At 38.0% G+C, this 20,364-nt stretch overlaps 1 protein-coding gene across 1 annotated transcript; it reads right to left on the bottom strand.

The window, feature by feature from the left end:
• Positions 1-1,572: 1,572 nt before the first annotated feature.
• On the bottom strand, positions 1,573-18,798 carry TAB2 (TGF-beta activated kinase 1 (MAP3K7) binding protein 2). Its single transcript, XM_059832520.1, is given in 7 exon segments — positions 1,573-3,537; positions 5,762-5,842; positions 7,164-7,257; positions 7,922-8,082; positions 15,292-16,804; positions 18,672-18,719; positions 18,721-18,798. Coding segments are annotated over 7 exon segments (2,121 nt in total). The 3' UTR covers positions 1,573-3,391.
• Between the last annotated feature and the right edge of the window lie 1,566 nt (positions 18,799-20,364).

Here is a 20,364-nt window from a genome sequence, read left to right as displayed (position 1 = left end):
ACAGCAGCCTGGTCACCAGCTCTTTGTCTCAGTTTCCTGCCTGCATTTCTAAAGTTATCCCAATTCTGAAGCTTGACCATGTGATGAGTATTTCACATATTCACAAAAAATCTCTAGAAGCCAAGTAATAGACATCTCCCTTCCTGCTAAAGAGTGAAATCATAATTTTTTTTAATAGAGATCCCTGACAAAGACAATATAGAAATATAAAGTCATAAATCAGCATCCAAGACAAGTAACTGATGTTCACAATACAAAGTTTAACCTTACTGCAAATGTTTAATTTTTATGTTTATCTTCTATGAGGAAAAAGAAAAAAATTCAGCAGTGAAATCTAGTTCTATTTCATCCTTCAAAATTTAAACCCTTAAAAACATACAATAGTGATATGCCAATATACTGGTATCAACTGGAAGGAAGAGCTAATGATACACGTGACCTGATATACAGGAAGAACATAAAACCCTTGAAGATGAAGGTAAAAGTCTCTGGAACAGACGACACTGGAGATGTAATTTCTCTTGTCCCGCTATTCCAGGATCAGTTATTGAAAATACTGCCTGATGCACTCTCATACTAATGTGGTGTTGGCTCTGCATAGCTAGCTGGAGCTAGGATATAAATACTCACTCTTTTTCCTTCAGAAAATAAACACTCAAATAAATGCAAGGAAAAGATCAATTATGCATTTGATAGGATGAGCAGAATTCCATTTTACCTACTTCCCCAAACATGCTTTTTCTACCCTACAGCTGATGGGAGTTTGTTGTATGCTTTTTAACTACAGCTGCCCTCCTCACTCCAAACACTATTTTTCATACAGCAGATTAAGGCACTCCAGTTGATCTGTTACGGAATGTTTTTTGCTGATCTGTAGTCAATCTGTTTATAGATGCCTCCTGAAGGGCTTTTACACAGCATCACCGTGTCTCAGGGAAGCCCAACTCCACATACCAAATGTCTGTCTAGACAGGGTCCAAGTGGGAAAGACATGTCCAGGAACACTCCACATCTCATAGCACTGTAATATACATAGCAGCAAAATACAGCTTGACCATATTAAATCATTAAACTGTGCTTATATTAACAGTACACAAAGTATATAATCTATTACCTTGGACAAAGTGGTTGCCCATTTTGAATTAGAAGAATATTTTAAAAATCATAAACCCTTAAAGCATGAAGTAAAAAGGGCCTGTGTCTGGCTTATTACTTTATGAGTAAGTGAACAGTTCTTTGGTCAGGACACAATCTTGTCAGTGCAACTTTATGGAATACATTCCTTACACTGACTGAATTAGAATTAAACAGAATAATGCATGGGAGGGAAGACACAAGATTCAACACAACAAAGCCTTAAATAAAATCCCTGGTCATAAGAAATCAGCTTACTTTTAATACTGTTAGTGCTTATTGTTCCGTTGAGTATTCTGTTGCTCCACAGCATGGAAAAAGCAAACAAATCACAAAACCAAACATTAGAATATAATTTTTTTTTTTTAATTTTTATAAATAACTTATCTGTTACAAAGGCAGTTTACCCAGCTAAATCACAAAACCATCAACTCAAGATATCCAAATTAGGTTTTATTAATAAACAGGTAAAAACTGATTTGTCAATCTTCACATAGAACTGCAGATGAAGCTGAAAAACAAGGCCTCATTTTATAAACAAAATGCATTGAATGCAAGTGCTTTGGGTCTGCCGCCTAATTACCTGGGATTGGCATTTTCTTCCCACATAAAAAAAATGCAAAGCCTTCAAAACAAAGGCCTCTGTGCATTCACATAGATCACTTGTAGAACTCCTAATAAAAGTGTCCACTGGCAAATGTTTACAGTGGGTGACAGTCTACTTTGTCTCTTGCTACATTGTTAGCACTCCCTCCAGCCTCATGCTAAGTGCTGCTACATAATTCTTTGTGTGCCGTCTTTCATGCATACTGTACTGGAATTCCGTTTTCTTGATCACGGTTACATACATCCCCGATCATGTGAATATCTTCCTTAAAAAAATAGATCATCAAAATAAAGAGATGCTTGAGGTTGCTTCAGTGTTCAAGTCTGTTTGATTTCTCTTTTCCAGCCTTTATTTCAGTTGTCCTAAGTATTGCTATCCTTGTTTTCTATAAATATGAGACTTCACCACAAAGTCAGGTTTAAAAACTGGCTGCCAAAACAGGAAAGCATTTAAAAGTCCTTGAACAAAGCTGTACGATGCTGCTGCTGTTGATTTTGGCACTGTATGTACTTCCCCAACGAATCTCTCTTCAGGAGTCTGCAAGATACCCAGCAGATGAAGCAAGCTTAAATTGGATGCTGATCTGTTGGTGGGTTGAAAGTTTCTTAGTATAATGTTTCCTCACGCCAGACAAAATGCTACCTTGTGTCACCCACCGTAAAACTCAGTGTACAGAGTGAACTATATGCATAAATCTTCCAACTTTTCCTGCATTTTTACCACGCTGCATCTGCAGGTCTTCACAGATCATCAGCATTTACAAGAGCAATGTACAGAATGAGCAGAGGAAAGCTATTTTGTGCATAGTTTCTTATTAATGCTCTCATTTTAAGGCATCACTTCTCTCAGATAAAAGCTTAAAAAAAGGGACATGATCGTGCTTAATCACTTAAAGGGAAAAAAAAGAAAGTTAACAAAAAGACTATTACACTATACATACAGAAGTACAAGAAAATAATAAAGGTGAAGAAAAGAAATCACTTAAAGCAGGCTCTAGAGCTATGTACAGTAGGAAAAGCTTTGGGGTATTTCACTGTGTGTATTGTACAGACAACGCATGCAGTTTTTTCCTTTTCATCTTTAGATGTGATTGTACTGATTTTCTGGCTTCACAGAGATGTTTTCAGGGAAGACAAGGCAATGAGTACCACTGATTTGTGAAGTTCTTCCCTTTATCGAAGGCACTATCTGGCAGCAAATAGTTTAAACAGTTAAACCTTGTTCCTTTTAGATCTCCTCTGTGCATGTAGTGTTTCATAGAAAGCTCTGAAAACAAAAACGCTAGCACTCTATTCCTTTCCCCTGTCAAAATTCAGTAGTGACATTGGGGCAGAGAAGAGGATGGGCAACACCCAAGCACTGAACATGGTGTGTGGTACTGGGATACTGGTAATACTGCACGTGGTTTAGGCAGCCGGCAACCGAGTCTTTCAGCAGATTACCTTTCAGCCGATCAATTTCAACTGCCTGTGACACAACACTGAGGTATTACTAGCTCTGTGGGCTGACATTTAACATTAGCAAAATACCATCTCATCACACCTTCAATTTTACAAAATCCTACGCATAAATGCTTTTTTTGCCCCCCAATGACTGGATAGTTCCTTGTACGTTTGCTATGGTTTTAGAAAAGGTAACGGGCCTGTTGGCTCAGAAATGCCTGGGCATTTCACACTGTTCACAGCGATTTAAGGCTGGGTGATTCAAAAAAGTACAGGCAGTACAACTCCACTGAGCTCCCTCATCTTCATCTGTGTCTGGAACAGTCTTTGGTGTTTTCACAATGGACCTCTGATCTGTGACATGAAAGAGATAAGATAAGCAGTTACTAACCAAGAACAGCATGGAAAGAATTTTGAGATGATTTTTTTTTCAGTAACTGAGAACTATCTTGTTCCTCTGAGAACAGCACAGTTATTACAAGTGTCAGAGGCAGCTTTTTACCACCCCCTTGACTACAGCTTGATTGTAAGTCAGCCAAATGGCACAAGGTGAAACTATAAAAAGCAAGTTTCCCATCCCTTCACTCTGCTTTCTTCCCTTTTGGTCTCAGTTCAAAGCTGTTGCATGAAAAGGAGATAAAATTTAGAAATTAATCAGCACAGGAAACATGCACAAGATTTAAAAGTCTGAGGTCTATGGAGCAGTCTAAAATTCATTATGATAAGAAATAAGTGCTCTGTAACCTTTTGACATATTTAACATTTTGACCCTAGAATGAGTATCAGCAGAATGACTATCAGCAGTTCTTCCTCAAACCAGCTAAGCAGTCTATGCCTAGCTCTCTTATGCTATAGCGTAATCCTCCCCCAAGCATACAAGTATACCTTTTTGCATGATGTGTTAGACAACAACCTTCAACTATTTTAAAACAGAAAAGATAAAAAGAGAAAAGAAATGAAAAAGATGAAGAGAGAGAAGAGTGACTTCTGAAGTTAAGGGTTCCCAGTTTAGGCAACTGCAGCAAAGCCTTTTAGCCCATTTTTTCCACTGGAGAACATCTCATGAGCAACTAGGCAATTGCAACTACTGCAAAACGACAGCGAGAGCTTCAGGAAGTACAGTGCTACTGATCACAACTGCAAAAAATTATTTTTCATGCTTTTGTGAACAGTGGCAATTCTGTTTTAAGTCACAGTCTACATCATAGTTAAATTGAAACTTAAAATGAACTGAAAATTGAAGATAATGAAGGACTAAGATACAGTAGCAATATTGACAGAGCAAGAGTGAGCGAGAAAAAGAGCGAGTGAGAGACTTCAAAGGTTTATAAACCAGGCAAGGTTAACTTTGTGTTTTCAAGGTAGGTTGTACCAAATTATTAAACACTTATATTTGTGAGTTCCTAGAAGATGAGTCAATGCAAATGTTAACTAACTAATGACAGAAAATTAATTTTCTTCTTTGATAGGTTAATTTTTATGTACTGTAAAGGGAACTACATAACTGACAGAACTTCTGATAAATTCTTCATGGTTCAGCTGTAAAACGTGTCTAATAGGACTGCGTATGGATATACTCAGGATTCTCACTAACAGCTTAGATAACGAAGGATAAAAAACCCTTATAAAGCATGAAGAACAGTATCAGTTTGGAGGATTTACAAACAGTCTGGAGGACAAAAAATCCAATTTATCTAGACCGTTCTGAAATACAGAATGGTCAGAAATCTGTAAGATGAGGTTCTGTGACAACACTTACTGCACACTACAAGGACCAATCACACACACACATATATTATGTGGAGAACTTCCTGGACAGAAAGACTGCACAGAAACATTAGTGGATTATCTATTTCGTTTGGTGGTCTGCCTATAGCTCATAGTATGATGCTGTTGCAAACAAGTTAATTTCATTCTCTGCTTTATGCAACACACAAGAGGTAATTATTCTGGTTTGTGTGACATCCCATTAGGGCAAAAAAAAGTAAGTAATGTGCAAAACAATGACAGGCAGAATGTTCAAGACTGACTAATAAAATACAGCAATATTGACTGCCCTATTGGGCAGCATTCCTTTCATCTTCAACTATCAAAAACTATATTTAACAATAGTCAGAAGAGGCTTTTATGTAAATTGTTAATACAAATTCTACTGTAGCCAGGAAGTCCAGTCAGAGTAACCAGAGTTACTGTAACATGTAAATAAATCCACTCTTCACCAAGGACAACGATGAAGTAATCTAAGTGAGTTTCACTCATCCCTAAGCAGTGTATCTCATGCTCATTTAAAAAAAAAAAAAAAGATGGATGCTTCCATTTACTTTAACTACCTCCCAACATATTATCCACCTTTAAATATACCCCATTTAATATACTTCTCTTTCCTGAATGTATGAATAGAGAGGACATGAGCAAAACAGAAGCATATTTACTGCCAATACAAATAAAATGCAAGGTTTGTATGCTTTTGAAGTAATCCATTTCATAATCAAAATTTAAACTAGATTCATAGAATAGAATTTGATATTAGATGCAAACCAGATATTAGCATTAAATCAAAATTTCACCAGTACAGTACCTTTGGGTTTTGGTGGCACCGGACCAAGAAATCCAATATTATCGTAAAAATTATGAATAGCACTGGGATTAAAATGTGGTCCTAAAAAAAAAAAAAAAAGAAAGCACAGCATTTTTAAAAATAAACTTGGGTAGGAAAGCGTATCAGCTTTTTTTGGCAGTAATTCTGAAAACAGTACTGTTATTCACTTATCACCTTTTATATCAAGGTGTCAATACAGACCCGAATGAGTTATTAGTGATGTCAACACTACGCTTGAAGAAACTTATAGCTCAAAATATGCAATATAAGGTCAAGTCAGAAATGGAATCCAGCAGACCAAACTCCTTAAATACATTTTTTCTGCCACTTAAAATTTACTAATAAAATGCTGTTAAATATTTATCTCAGATGTTTTCTAAATTGTAACTACACTGAAGGAGACGTGCTATCTACTATGCAATGTATTATATATGCTTAGATTTAATACTTAGAGGAACTCATAACTCCAATTTACTGTAATAAACATACAAAAAAATGGCATGCCATTTGAATATTCTATTTAAGATCAAGTTTTTAGTGCAGCATTACATTCAGTACACCTATTTTCTCCTTATCTGCAGGTACATTGTCTGAAGGAGAACTTCCACGGCTCATGACTGAACTGATCTACCAGCTAGCTGCTGCTGAAAGTGGAAAGCATTAGTCCCTTGCCTCTCACTATCTCAGTTCTCCCTTCCTGTGCCTCTCCCTCACACCAGCTGTAACAGCAATGCAACATTTTTTGCTTGGCTAGTGAGCAGAATCAGCTCTGCAAATGGTCTAAAAAGCTAATACAGAGCCAGAGCACAGTAAGTGGCAAGAGTGGGAAGCAGGAAGTGAGAGGGATCTCTTGTTGGCAGCTCCTGAATTGGCTCAGCTGTCTCATAATTTCACCCTCATGACCAAAGGCTGTGTCTCTGCAGACAAGGGAAGTGGAAAGGAGGAAAGCACACTGGAAGTTACAACTGTACTTTATATTTGCTACATTGGGAGGCTGAATATAAGACAGAAGAGAGATGGACACATATGTATGGCTGTATCATATAGAAAACATCTTCTCCCTCTTCTTTGATACTAAACCAATCAGATTTTTCCCCCCAGCATTTATTAAATAAACGGCATCACAAGTTTCTCTCTTCTGAGCCAAGTATGAGATAGGAATGACCGTAGGATTAGGAAAATCATAAAGCCAACAAAAACCAACAGGCTCAGAAGACAATTACTTCCATGGTTTCACTCAAACTAATGTGATGATTTTGCAAATAGTGTGTATACCCACCATTTATAACACAGATGCTTTTGATACATGCAGACAGTGAAAGAAGAAAGGAAAAAAGTAAATCAACATTTACAGTTGCTGATGTACTAAAATGTACTGTACCTCTTGCTTGAAAAAGATCAATCTCTTTGGTTAGGCAATCTATGTCTATCTGCAGCTGTCTGTTAGAACTTCTTAACTGTTGCATTTCTTCCAGCTGAAAAAATAAATCTGCCTGTTAGACTAAATCTTCCCATTTTATTATCAGTCATCATTCATGCATAGGAAGACAGCATTTAGTTATGTCAGAAGTAAAGATAAAAGAATCTTCCCTTATAATGACCTTTCTTTTAATCCAAGCGTAATCTTACAAAAAGCTTTCAGACCCACTGAATTCTCTCTCATCAGATTTCAGAGCTGACTGAAGAACTCCAGATTGTGGTCAGGACACAGCCAATGGTCCACCAGATCAATGGCTGATCTTCTGGCACTGAAAACTGGTGCCTTAATCAGTTTCTTTTAGATTGGTATATGCATAAAGACCAAAAAAATACTTGGTGTGGAAAGCAGTGTAAGTATTAAGTTGTAGTCTGAAACGTTAGGTGATCATGCCTTTAAGAACATCTAGAAGGACTACTAGGTCAAACTTTTTGTGACTGCCTTTAAAAGCAACACTTCACAAAGCAATTAGTGAACTGAAAGGTTGTGGTTAAGTAACATGTGTTTAGTCTTTACTCTAAACTACACTGCTTACCAGCTTAATTCTAGATATACTGCCTGTCACTAGTATATTGTCAATATATGAGCAACTGTTCCTTTAATTTATTGTGACAGACCACACTTGTGGTTTAGGTTTATAGACTACAGGCGTTTCAACTTACTGATGGAATTTGGGAAACAGAATTCGATCTTTTCAGGCGCCTTCGTGTTAGATTATTCTCCATTTCATTGACCTCTGATTTTAGTTTATCCAACTTTTTCTTCTGAATCTCAAGTTCTCGTTGAAGTCGCTCCATCCTGGCCTTCTGGTGTACCAGTAAAGCTGCAATACATAAAGTCCCATTTTATCTACTTTTATTATCCTTCACATGGCAACATCAGATAAATATGAAAGTTAGTATACTTTTGGGAAAATACAAACACATTGCTACAGATTGCTTTTCCATTCTCCTCACAAGAAAATCTCTGCCATAAGACAGAAAGTATTTTTGAAAACAGCACAAATCAATTACAAACAACAAGCAAATACAATGAGAAAGTCATACAAAGTAACAGATGACCATGCAAAATTTAGCTGTAATCTGTAAAAATCTTTTTCAAGAACGCAACCAATCTACAAGAATGACTACCAGAAACCAACAGCAAACATTTACTTGCATTGTATTCAGCCCAACCATTGTAAAACAGGTATTATGAAGAGGATTTCAGAGACATGGCTGCAATACAGAGCACTATATATGCTAGATAAGATCAAGATTTTGATTTTTATTGCTATTTGGATTGGAACGTAATCCAGTGTTCTTGTCATAGCAGGAGACACCAAATGCAAATAAACCAGAAAGTACTACAAGGAATACCACTGGCAAGCATCAGTTATATTTATCACAGAGGCTGGATTGTATGCCATTTTTCCCTAAACTATGGTGCAAAAACATTAGCTCAGCTTCTAATTTTTAACACTGCTTACTATTTGTAAAGAAAATGGCAGGAGGAGACCTAATTTAGAAACGATGAAGTTAACATTTAAACCACAGCTTTTTAAAACTATAAAGAACATAAGTAGCAGAAGATGCAATCAAATTCATACAAGTTAAGGAGTTCATTTCATTAAAGGTAGGTATGCTATTAAATATCACCACATGAGCAGGTAACACTGCTCAAAGCAATCATCACCTTCTGTAAAAATGAAAAAGTATTTAATTAAATAAACCCAACAACAATTTCAATATCTGCAGAGCCATTCATTCATCCATTAAATTACTATTGCATATAAACTAGGATCAGTTTCACAGACTATGGATACCCTCATAGCGCTGTGGAAATTATAAAAAAAACTAGCAATAACAAGGTATTTTTAAAAGATTGAATTTGCCTCACAAAGTGTTTAAGCAAAACACCGGCTGGAATGTGGTGTTTAATTCACCAAGATTTCTTCAAGTACTGAAAAATCAGAAGCACTCAAATTTGCTTGGTTAGGTTTCCCGAGTAGTAGCAGAGGGAAAAACAGCACATTAAAAAGATGCAACTTTCCACATGTTCAGCAAGCAGAACTGCCCTCTGCTGCAATTCCTGCCTGTTCATTCATTCACCCATCATGTTTTGTCTTCCAGAGGTTCTTCAAAAGGAGGAACCATGCCAAACTATTGTACAGTGTTACAGAACTGCAAGGCCGTACTGAGATTCAGCCTAGGCTTTTGAGTCACATGTGTTCAAAAGATACTGAAATGACAAAGCTGCTTGAGCTTCTGCTTGGTTTGGTTCAATTTAGAGATGTTTGTATAAATAAGCACCTTTATTTGGGGTAGCCAGTAGTCATACTATAGTTAAAGTTGCAGCTGTGCTCATATGTAATATAAAAACACAGTAACTGAAATCCCAAGATAAAGATTTTTGTTGAAGACTTGGAATCATCAGGTAGTCTCAAAAGACAGCCTCCCCTCTGGAAAAGCCTTTTAGAAACAGCTGAAGGAACCTTTTCCCATTTATGAACTCCAGGAGTTACAAATCTAGCTGCAGCTACAAAGAAAGGAAATCAAAGACTACTTTGCCTCTACTCTTGCAGGGAGAGTACAAGCCCTTTTGCCTTCTACACTTTATTTCCACTTTTAGTCTCTTCTGTTTTCACTGCCTCGCTATTACTGCTGAGGCAACTCCTCAGAGCCCAGGTTACTGGTACCTGACCTGCAGCAACACAGCTGTGCTCTACCAACCAGACTCAGAACTCTTCAGACCTGTCAAACTATGGATGCAGGCTGCTGGTGAGCAGCCAGTACACTGGACGTGGTAAGCGAGGAAAAGTTCTACCAGAGTATCTCTAGGACACATGGCATGGCATGGCCTCAAGGGTAAGACTATGAGCAAGACTGCATCTCTGGAGGACTTTGCCCTGCCCCCCCATGCTCCCCCCTTTTTTTAAGCTACTCTTATAAAGGGAAAAAAATCCCACAGCAACTCATTTCAATGTACTCCCACTTCTGTGGTTTAGAAATTAAGCTTTCATTATGGAACCGCACAGGGAGCGGGAAGGCACTGATGAATGCCCACAGCGCTATTACATGCTCTTCATTTTCACATCACTTTCTGGACATGATCCAATTTATTCTCCTAGCAGCTATATGACTACTTTACCATTTTACAATTTCAAATCCCAACAAATTTTAAACACACTCATTACAAAATTACCATTATGATTAAAAGAAGAAGAATCACTGGATACTGCTATGCTAAACTTCTACTATTAAAAATAAGTTGGATAAGGGACTGGCAAGGCAGTTTAAGTGGTGGCTTTCACATGGCATTTGGTAATTTTGTTTAAATACCAATTTGGCAGCTGTAGGAAAAAATGGGGTGGGGAAGACAAAATCTCCCCGTATCCCAGTGCAGTATTTATTAATGGAAAACAGCAATTTAAGTATTCGGCTCCCTCTAGTGTTGATTACAGCAGCTGAAAGCATTAAAAACCTGCAGTGCATCTCTGAATCTAACGCAATTCAGCTACCGTATCTAGTTTACAAAGTCCACGAGGAGACACTTAATGGTTTTTTTGACAATCCTGTGCTTCTTGCAGGAAGGCGATTCTATCTATGCAGGCAGCATAGGCACACCCAAGTTTCCTCTACATAGACTAACCTGGAGTAAAAGCCAGAAAGCCTCAGGCTTGCACTTGTGTATTCAGACATCCTTAAAAAGCAGCTATTTACTATAATCATCCTAGCAAAATAAGCACAAAGATTGCCTCCTTGACTCGTCATTATTGCACCACAACCAGAACAGATTTCATGTTCAACTTTTGAATTATGTGCAAACAGGGTACTGTGCACATTCATTGTTTTCAACTTTTGCATGTTCACACTCAGCGGATTGGCAAGAACAGTACACTTCAATACTCAGGCAGATGTGCACTTTGAATGTCAAAGGAAACAGTGACATTTTCCACAAAAAGGCTGTAAATCATTATAATTACAGGGCACATGAAAGTCTGGAGCACAAAAGTTCACTTTTCCTTTACTAGAGACCTACTCAAACAGGTACTGAATATACTTTGAAAATGTATGCATAATTGTTTTCTCAAAGCCTCTGCGCATCTGAATTTTAAACAATTACTGCTTTAAAGTGACTTTTGTTATTATAAGTGTTTCTAAGGAAAAAAGCTAATCTAGGAACACAATGATTTCACCCTATTCTACAGACCAGAATTTCTGAAATTTCTTTGTTTGCCAAATACGGAGGAAAGGGGAATTCTGGCAATGCAATTACTTTGCATTGTGGCAGTAGGTTCGTGAAATTCTCAGGACACACGTTTGTGCAAATCTTCAAAATTTGTATTTGAAGTTGCATAAAATTCAGTCATTTAACACACATTTAAAATGCAATTTCAACAGTTCACCTTGATTTTTTTTTTGTTCTCCCTTTCCAATACTCTTTTAATTTGATTTTTTAAAAGAGCGTCACTCGAAAGTGGGGCCTGATATACAGAGCCAAATATAAAGCTGTATTTTTTTCTTAAATCACATGATGTAATGGGCCCCTTGGAGCATGGGGCACAGCTGTACCTCATTCAAGTATTTTTTTTAAACATCTACAAGGAAGGACTGGTTAGGATTTTAAGAAATTTGTTTCCTGCAGGTTTTTTTTTTTTTAATTTTAAAAAGCTCCAAGAAACCAAAGCAAGAACGGTGCAAAATGTCAAGTTACTATTAGTTTATCAATTAACATATTTACATTAAAAACACAATGGCAAGAATTGCTAAGTAAACGTACATCCACCTACATACCTATAGTTGGTACCAATGATTAACTCTAACTATGCATACTATCCCCTCCCCCCCCCCCCCCCCCCCCCGAAAGAAAATAATATGAAAAAGTCAGATAGTCAAAAGTCAGGTAGTAGTGAACTAAGAGACTTAAGCTCCCTAGTATGGAAACATCAACCTAAAGATTTTATTACACAGTTACGTATTTTCTTGATAGGATGTCTGCCCATTATACAGATGGAAAGCTATACACAGAATACGCAATTATTAAGTAATTGTTTAGCTTCACTATTCAACATATAACTGCATGCATAGTGAGCATACATCACAAAAACATTTCTGAGTACAGAATTTTCAGTTTCTAACAGGATTTCACTGTTTTTCATCTAAGACACTTTATACTAAAATAAATTATATATTGAAATCTCAGGTAATTACTTCATATTAATAAAACTAATTGTACTATAAATTGAAATCTCTGCTAAGTAATGGGAACTGATACTCCTGTACACACAAGGAACTGATACTAAATAGATTAGCATAAAAATGTATCCTCTTTTGGCTGTCCTTTTGGGCATGCACCTAGCATTACTTTTCTCACAGCATTATTAATTCTCATTGACTTCAGTAGTGGATGAGTGGTCTCAACATTTCTACAAGCAAGTCCACAGTATCTCAAACTGGAATCCCAGAAAACGAGAAACATCAATCAGCAACCACTTCTGAAAAGTCTGGTGACAGTGTCTTTGCATCACAAAGTCAGTGGCAGAGATATAACCTAGCATTCTGGGGTAACTACACTGATTTTACTTGAGCAGTACCCTACTCCTTTTCATGTCATATAAGCTCCAGTTCTAGAAGCAAACAAGACAGAGATCCATGGCAGCCTTCTACTACCCACTGCGACTTACTTGGGAGGAAAAAGAGACATGTGATCATGGAAGGAGACTGGAGTGCCTACACACACCATAACTGAAGTAAAGCTTCTCAGGTGGCAGGCAGCAGCACTTGCAGATAGGTCCAACACACCTTCTATTCTCCTGGGTTGGACTATGCATATAAATGTATTTCACTGGAACAAAGTAAAGGAAATCTCCTTTGACACCAAAGCAACTCCACCTTCTACATTCCCTTCTACCCCAAGCCAGTTCCACTTCTCCCTACCAAGATAAGGGGTATTCTGGGCAGAAACAGAAAAGCTAATGAAAATACCTTTTTCTCTAATTATGGCCAGAGAAACTAGTCATCTGTTCTGGCTAAAATTAAAATGAGATTAGCACCCAGCATGGAAGTTTTTTTTGCACAGTCTGGCTAAATTACAAGCAGCTTAGAAGATGGCCTCACAACGGAACGCATCAAGTAACTCAAATCCCTCTTAGTATGTAACAGAAAATAACTCCACCTCTAAATAAAAGACTCACATTTAAAAGCAATAATTAGGACTTCCAGATATCAAGATTATACAAGTAAGTCTATCACACACTTCAACCTTCCAAAGATTAAATAATAACAGAAATTTAAAAAAATGCTCACTTGTTGCAGCAGAAATGAAGCAACACATGCCAGAAATCCCAAATGCTTCTGTATGAACAACTGAAGGATACAGAAGGATGGCGTTTCCCCAAGGTCCCTAAAACTGCACCAGCCCACATCATGCATCTACGCTGCATCTATGTCTTGGTTTCAGGAACAACTAGGCTCCCCAGCAGGTACGAGCCAGTCAGTGCTTTTGAACTCTAGGCTGCATAGCAGAAATCAGGCGTCGCAAGCTTGCCTCAGCTTGATAAACTGGATGCTGATACCCACAGCCTGTAGAGATTGCGCAGGAAGTCAGGTTACAGTAGCCATCACTACGAGGGGTAAAAGAGATGAAGAGCTAGACCTGGTAGAAGTCAGTCCCATCAGAAAGGCAGAACAGGAGAAAATGACACCCTTCCCCAACAAGTACCTAAAATGCAGAATGCTTGGGAAGCAAGCTCATGATCTAGGAGAGTATTCAGAGCCTAAGGACAAGATTTTGACTGCTTAATTTCTGGGTATCTAAAGTCTTCTAGGACTAAAATAGTCAGCCAAGTCTCCTTTCAGAGTAAGGAAAGGGAATACCACTTCCAGAGGGCAATTTGTTTTGCTTATCTACAGATGAATAATCTTTCTGAAGTTCTTTAACTCTTCGCTGATTGTAAAATACAGTCTAGGATAATTAGTTTTTTTGTTTTGACACCTAACCTTTAGACACTTGAGTTAGGATGGATTATTCTCTCAAAGATGTAATTAGATTCAGAAGTAGTGCACAAGCTATAATCAGTTTTTTATTTACTTCATTACTATAGTTCTCCAGATGCAGACCAGGCTTCCAGTGTCCTCATCACTGTAACTACTTACACAAAATGGCTAAATTAATCTGAAGAACATTTAGAGTAGTCTTGGAACAAGCCAGTTTTTCAATGCTGAATTGTTTGCTAAGTCCAAAGAGGACCAATGAGGTCAAAGAGAAATTATTTTGACAACCTATACTGAATATTGCTGAAATATCCTAAGACTCATTCAACATCTTTATGAAAAAGTCCACAGGAAGGTTAATAAAACCGTCAAATTGGTAATAAAAGCATACAAAAACATGAAAAAAGAAGAAAAAGATGAACAGGTTGGGTTGCCGTATCATGTATTTTAAGTTTTACCCTCCCGTTACCACTGATCCTTTAAAATAGCTTTCTTTGGCGTGGTGTTCCTTCTCACATTAGTAAGTATCAAAACTTTAAGTATTTTATTGTCAGGCAAAGATTATGAAACATGGAGGCCAACACTTCGTCCCACTAATTGCTTTTGAAGTCTGCTTTTCTTGCTTTTTACATAACACTCACAAAAAGAAAAAAATGGGAACATTATCCAATGGAAACAGTATCTCAACTGATTCAAAAATCTGCCAGTAGACTTGTAACTTTAAATCATTAGGACAAATTGAACAAGCTTAGGTATTTCTTTCAGAACAACATAAAAATGAAGGTGCTATGACTCCACTTCATTAAACAGATAACATATCTACTTAAGACAAACAGAAGAATTATCTCCCAAGTATTCAGTTACATGTCTTCGCCATAAAAAGAAATCTATGATTTGCTTATAATGCTTTTTTATTTATTTAGGAAAAGCTCATGAATGCTAAAGTTGAAGATACTGTATTAACATCACAAAGGTTATCAACTGTTTCCTGCTCTGTAGTCTACATACTGAACTGACAACCTGGTTGAAATCTCTACTATTTATATTAAGAATATTACCTTGCGTGTAGGCAGCATCATCAGATCCCATACTCAATTTCCGTGCATCACTGATCCTATCCACATGTGCTAAAACAGGGTCAGTAAGATGCTGGATACCCTCTGGTTCAACATAGTGATCAGGAAGGTTTAGAAGGTTTGTAGGTTCAAATGTTGGGGACACTACCCCTGGGGAAACTGCAGGGGGCTTATTTGGAGAAACTGTAATTTTAAAAGTATATTTTGTGTTAGGCTGCGTAACCACCACTCGAGGAGAGGTTGCAGTGGTGCTGTTGCCCACTGCTCGACTCTTGGGTGGATGGTGATGAATAAATGCAGGACCCATGCTTACTTGACCAGACATATTCCTAGAAGTGGCAGATACTCCAGGATTTGTTGATATGAAAAGCGTGGGCTGGTTCCGCACAACTTGATCATCTCCTGTTGTGGCATTTGCTGAAATGTAGACCTTGGGCTGACCGCGTGTGATCACTTCATCAGTATTTGGAGGACTGGCCGATATGTAAACAGTGGGTTGACTTCTACTTAATGTCTGGCTGTTGAGGGAAGAGGGAGTAGTGGAGGTGCGAGGGCCAGTTGAACGCAACTTAGAAGAACTGTTTCTTTGTGGTGGTTCAAGTTTGATTTCAATTTGGTTTTTGCGAGGTCCTGTGGATATATTCTGAATGTTGTATTGGCTATGAGCAGAGGATTGTGAGCTACCAGATGAATGAATCATAGGTGCTTGTGGAGTAGTAGGAGAACTGATAGGCATATAGACATGAGAAGTCTGGTGGCCTTGCTGATTTGGCTGTGTTGAGTGTTGCGATGAGGTATGTGGCGTAGTACTGGATGTAGGAAGAGTAGTCCAGGGACTTTGCTGCGAAGGCTGGTAGACTTGCTGAGGGTGTATGGGATTAAACTGAGATGCCCAGCCTGGCTGCTGCTGTGTCTGTCGAGCGGTACCACTAGGAGCTGTGATGTAAGGCCTAATATAGATTGAATTTCCCTGTGGACTGTTAAGTACAGGAGGAGGTACACCATGTATGTGCAAAGATGTAGGGGTATTGCGACCAGGCTGAATATTTGGGGCTAAAGTTACCATAATGGGGTTGAATCTGGGTGTTTGTTGAGACAAGTTAGATACTCCTTTGCTGCCTAGGTGAAATCCAAGATGCTGCCCCGGATTAGAAGTACTAACTGTATTAGCCATCCCAAAGACATTAAATCCTTGTGGAACCTGCGCAGGTGCTGTCTGTGGTTCCTGCTGAAACAGTTCATTGTTGGACTGACTGGTTTGAAGGTGTCCATCACTAACGCTGTGAGCTAGAGTCCTACTTCCATTCATTCTACTTCCTTCTCTGCCATGGTGATACACGTTCTGTGACTGCAAATCCAAATTAAGAGATGTCATGTGATTTCGTAGTCCAGGAATCCCAGAATCATCCGAAAAACCTAGGTCTCCTTCACCGTAGAGATACTTTGTGCTCTCCTGAGAGAGAACTGCACAACAGGCATCCAAATTATTGTTATTCTATAAAAGACAGACGAAAGTTTGACATTACTGATAAAATACCATCACAGTTAGATATATATGCATCCAATCATCATTGAAAAATTAACAATGTAGCATCAAACAGAAAGCTTTAGGGGGTTGGCTGGCATAGCTGCTACAAATGCACAAGGGGCTTGCATGTGAAGGGGCTTCTCGTATTTTGAGAACAGTGACTCAAGTCACTGGCACCAAGGGCGAAAGTCTGCATTGCTGCTGAAGCAATGACAGGGAGATCTTGGACCTTGACAAGCTAACACCATACGGTATGATACACCTTGGATGAATACTTTCATTATTCCTTCTCAATTTCACAACAATCTTCAGCATCGGCCAAGTCTCTGGCTTGAGGGGGGAAATGACAGAAGGAATGGATTCACAGCACCTGCATATTACTGGTTAATAACTTAAAACCAAAAATCAAAATACATGTTTATTTTAAATGTTTTCCCAAACACTTCAATACCAGTTAATGCATTACCTCCTGCTGAAAATGGAAAGTGAATCTTATGCAGAGAAGAAACATGCTGACTCAAGCAGTTGTACATGATTTCAGAAGAAATGTAAAAATTCAGTTTATACAAATAGAGCAGGATTACTCTTTTGCAAGATGAAACTACTAATTGAAAAATCCAGGGAACATTTGGATTTTCATTTTAAAACCACTGCTTGCAAAGTTTTTAAATACTTACATTTGTACAAAGTTACTTTATAAAACCTCTAATAGGATGACTTAGAACAAAACCCACAACCTAGCTAATTTGCTTTTTAAGAATATTTCAGAAGCAAACTGCTAATCCCTCTTCTCTTTTCCCACATGTTTAGTAATATTGTACTCTGATCTTCCCAATTTAGTCTCCTATAAGGATTTTTTAGAAAAAAGTGAACATGCATCAGTGGCATAATTTCTTAATATTGTGCTCTGTCCATATCACTTCTCTTACAGAACTCACCCCTGGCCCAAGAAATAAAGGTTAATACTTTCAGCCAGAAGAGCACCTGTTGAGGCCCAGATGTTACTAAAACTAAACAGGTGTCAAATTCATCCAGCACATAGAAAAGAGTTACTAGAAAGAAGGCATATGATCAAAAATTGCATATGCCAAGTAGTAATACTATCAGTTAAAGAATAACACAAGCAAGATAAATTGACCCATGCTACATGCTTTGTATCAAGTTATTTTTGTTAAACTAGCAGACTGTAGTTCTCATCCTTCAACCAGGATGAGAGGTCACAGAGAGTGTTGTGCAGACATAGCAAGACTGTCTCCACCTTACAGATTTACAACAACAACAAAAAAAGGATGGACATAACAGAAGTGGGAGAGGGAGGACAAGGCTAAACACCACCCACAAAACCAAAACTCTGTGTTCATACAGGCCAGATGCAGTTCTGAATTCTTAATAAAACAAAATCCACAAAAACCCCAGCCACAAAACCTTTTAAACAGGATTCCCTAAAAGCTATCTAACTAGCCAGCTGTATATAAGGATTGTTGCAGAAAAGTCTTAAGAGATACTAAATTGTGTGAAATTATTGGTATGCATATCGGCTGTAGTTTGGAATAAGCACCAGAGGACAAAGTAATCAAATGAAGTTAGTAGTGAAGAAAGGAATCGCACATGGACAGAACAGTGGGTAAGAAAAGATAAGAACAACAGCCTTGTATTTGTTGCAAAGGAGAAAAGGGAGCCAGAAAAGGGAAAAAAAGATAGGATGCCACAGAAAAACAAGCTAGTAAGATCTTAAAGACAGATTTTGCATGGACTTAAGTGAATTAACATTATTAACAGAAAGGCCAAAAATACCAAACCAAAAAGGAACAGGCCAAGCTTGCAAGGCCCTTACATTCAGCTTGAATGCATTTCTTTGGACAATTTTTTTTTTCTTTTTTAAGACTGCATCCAATCAATTCCAAAATTTCAGTGACGTCAATGAGCAAATTGGAGAACTCAAAGGGGAAACGGGGGCACATGGAACCCCTGGCATCTTCTGGCTGGCAGAGGCAGAGTTTCAACCGCTTCTAGCTCTTTACAGACCAGAGAACCGGTTGATGGCAGAACTGAGCATATTCCAGCAAAACAATAACCCTCATCTTAGCTCTGCCCATGTCCCAATTGAGTTTAAAATGTTGGCACCCTGAAAGAGAAAGAAAAAAAAAGAAAGAATAAGAATGTTGGAGGGAAATGAGGAAGCAAGGAGAGGACGTAGACTTCAGGAGCAGGTAGTTATAGAACGCTCCAGACACAAAAAAGAACAAAAGGGGACAATGTCCACAGACTAGGGACACTGCAGTGACTCCTTTCAATAAGGAGAAGGGGAGAGCTGAATGCAGGAGGCTTGTCGGGAAGAATGGATGGATGCAAAACTTTCCAGGAACATTCAGTGCTGTCAGCCCAAGAAAGCAATAAAACTTTTTACTCCCTAGATTACACAGGTTTAAATCTCAACCTATTAGATTTTTGGTGGTCCTCTGTTTTCAGTATACTAGATATTGTTTAGATATTTCAACAGTGGGCTATTTACCTCAAGGCATCTGAATACTCTGTTTATCCTTAAGTTTTTCATTATAAGCATATAATGCTAAAAACAAGCTGAAAGTGTTTGGCTAAAAAAACGCAAAGAGGAGGGCTGAAGTATCTGTATAGTCTTCCTGCACTATCCACAGTGATATGAAGAAACCTGTCTTGTCAAAGTAGTCTTTTGTCAATATCATTATAAACTGCATAACCGCTTAAACTCTGTCATGTTCTCTTTCATGGCATATCTTATACTTCCTGGTTTAAGAACTTCACCCTGACACACTATTCTTGCACATCATGTATTATGGAGGCAAGGCGAACGCGCCATTTCTTATACCCAATAACGTCCTTAAGTACTTATCTCTGACCTAAACCATAGTTACTGCATTTATCTGAAATTGCTTCCACTATGCTCAACTACAAGAAGGCAGAACTCAGGATTCAGACACCGTTCCAGCAGTATTGCAAACACATGCAAAAGTACTCTCAAATTCTGCTTTCCAATCTTTACCACCAGTCCAAGTACAAAATTTGTTGGTTTAAAGGGGTCATGTTTGGCTTTTTAAAAAAAAAAAAAAACAAAAAACCCACACCCAACCAAAAACCCCCATTATCTCAGAGGAGTAGCATAGCTAGAAGCTAACGGACTCAGAGAAACCAGAGCTCATGAAATTTCGGAGAACCACCAATATGCCAGGATTTTGTTGGTGAGTCTTAGAAGCCCTCAGTTAAAAAAAAAGCTAGCTTTCTAGGGTAACAAATTTGTGTAATAGTATTGCACAGATAGAACATTAATTACCCTACAGAATTTTTGAAAAATCCTCTTATGAAAGCTGACCTAAAACACTCCTTCAAAATCTAAACCCTTCTCCCCTATCTCTGTCAAAGTATGGGATGTACAGTATCTTTTCTTCACAGTTATAAGGCTCCTTTTCATAAAAAAAAAATCCACTGTGTTCAGTATTATGAAGACTGGTGAGTGTCTCAAGAGCCAAGCACTAGCTTTTACATTTATCAAG

Source organism: Gavia stellata, chromosome 2, assembly GCF_030936135.1.
Source record: "Gavia stellata isolate bGavSte3 chromosome 2, bGavSte3.hap2, whole genome shotgun sequence".
In the NCBI taxonomy this organism is placed as follows: Eukaryota; Metazoa; Chordata; class Aves; order Gaviiformes; family Gaviidae; genus Gavia; species Gavia stellata.
The sequence above is the reverse complement of the archived record's forward strand: the minus strand, read 5'-3'. Positions and strand labels throughout refer to the sequence as shown.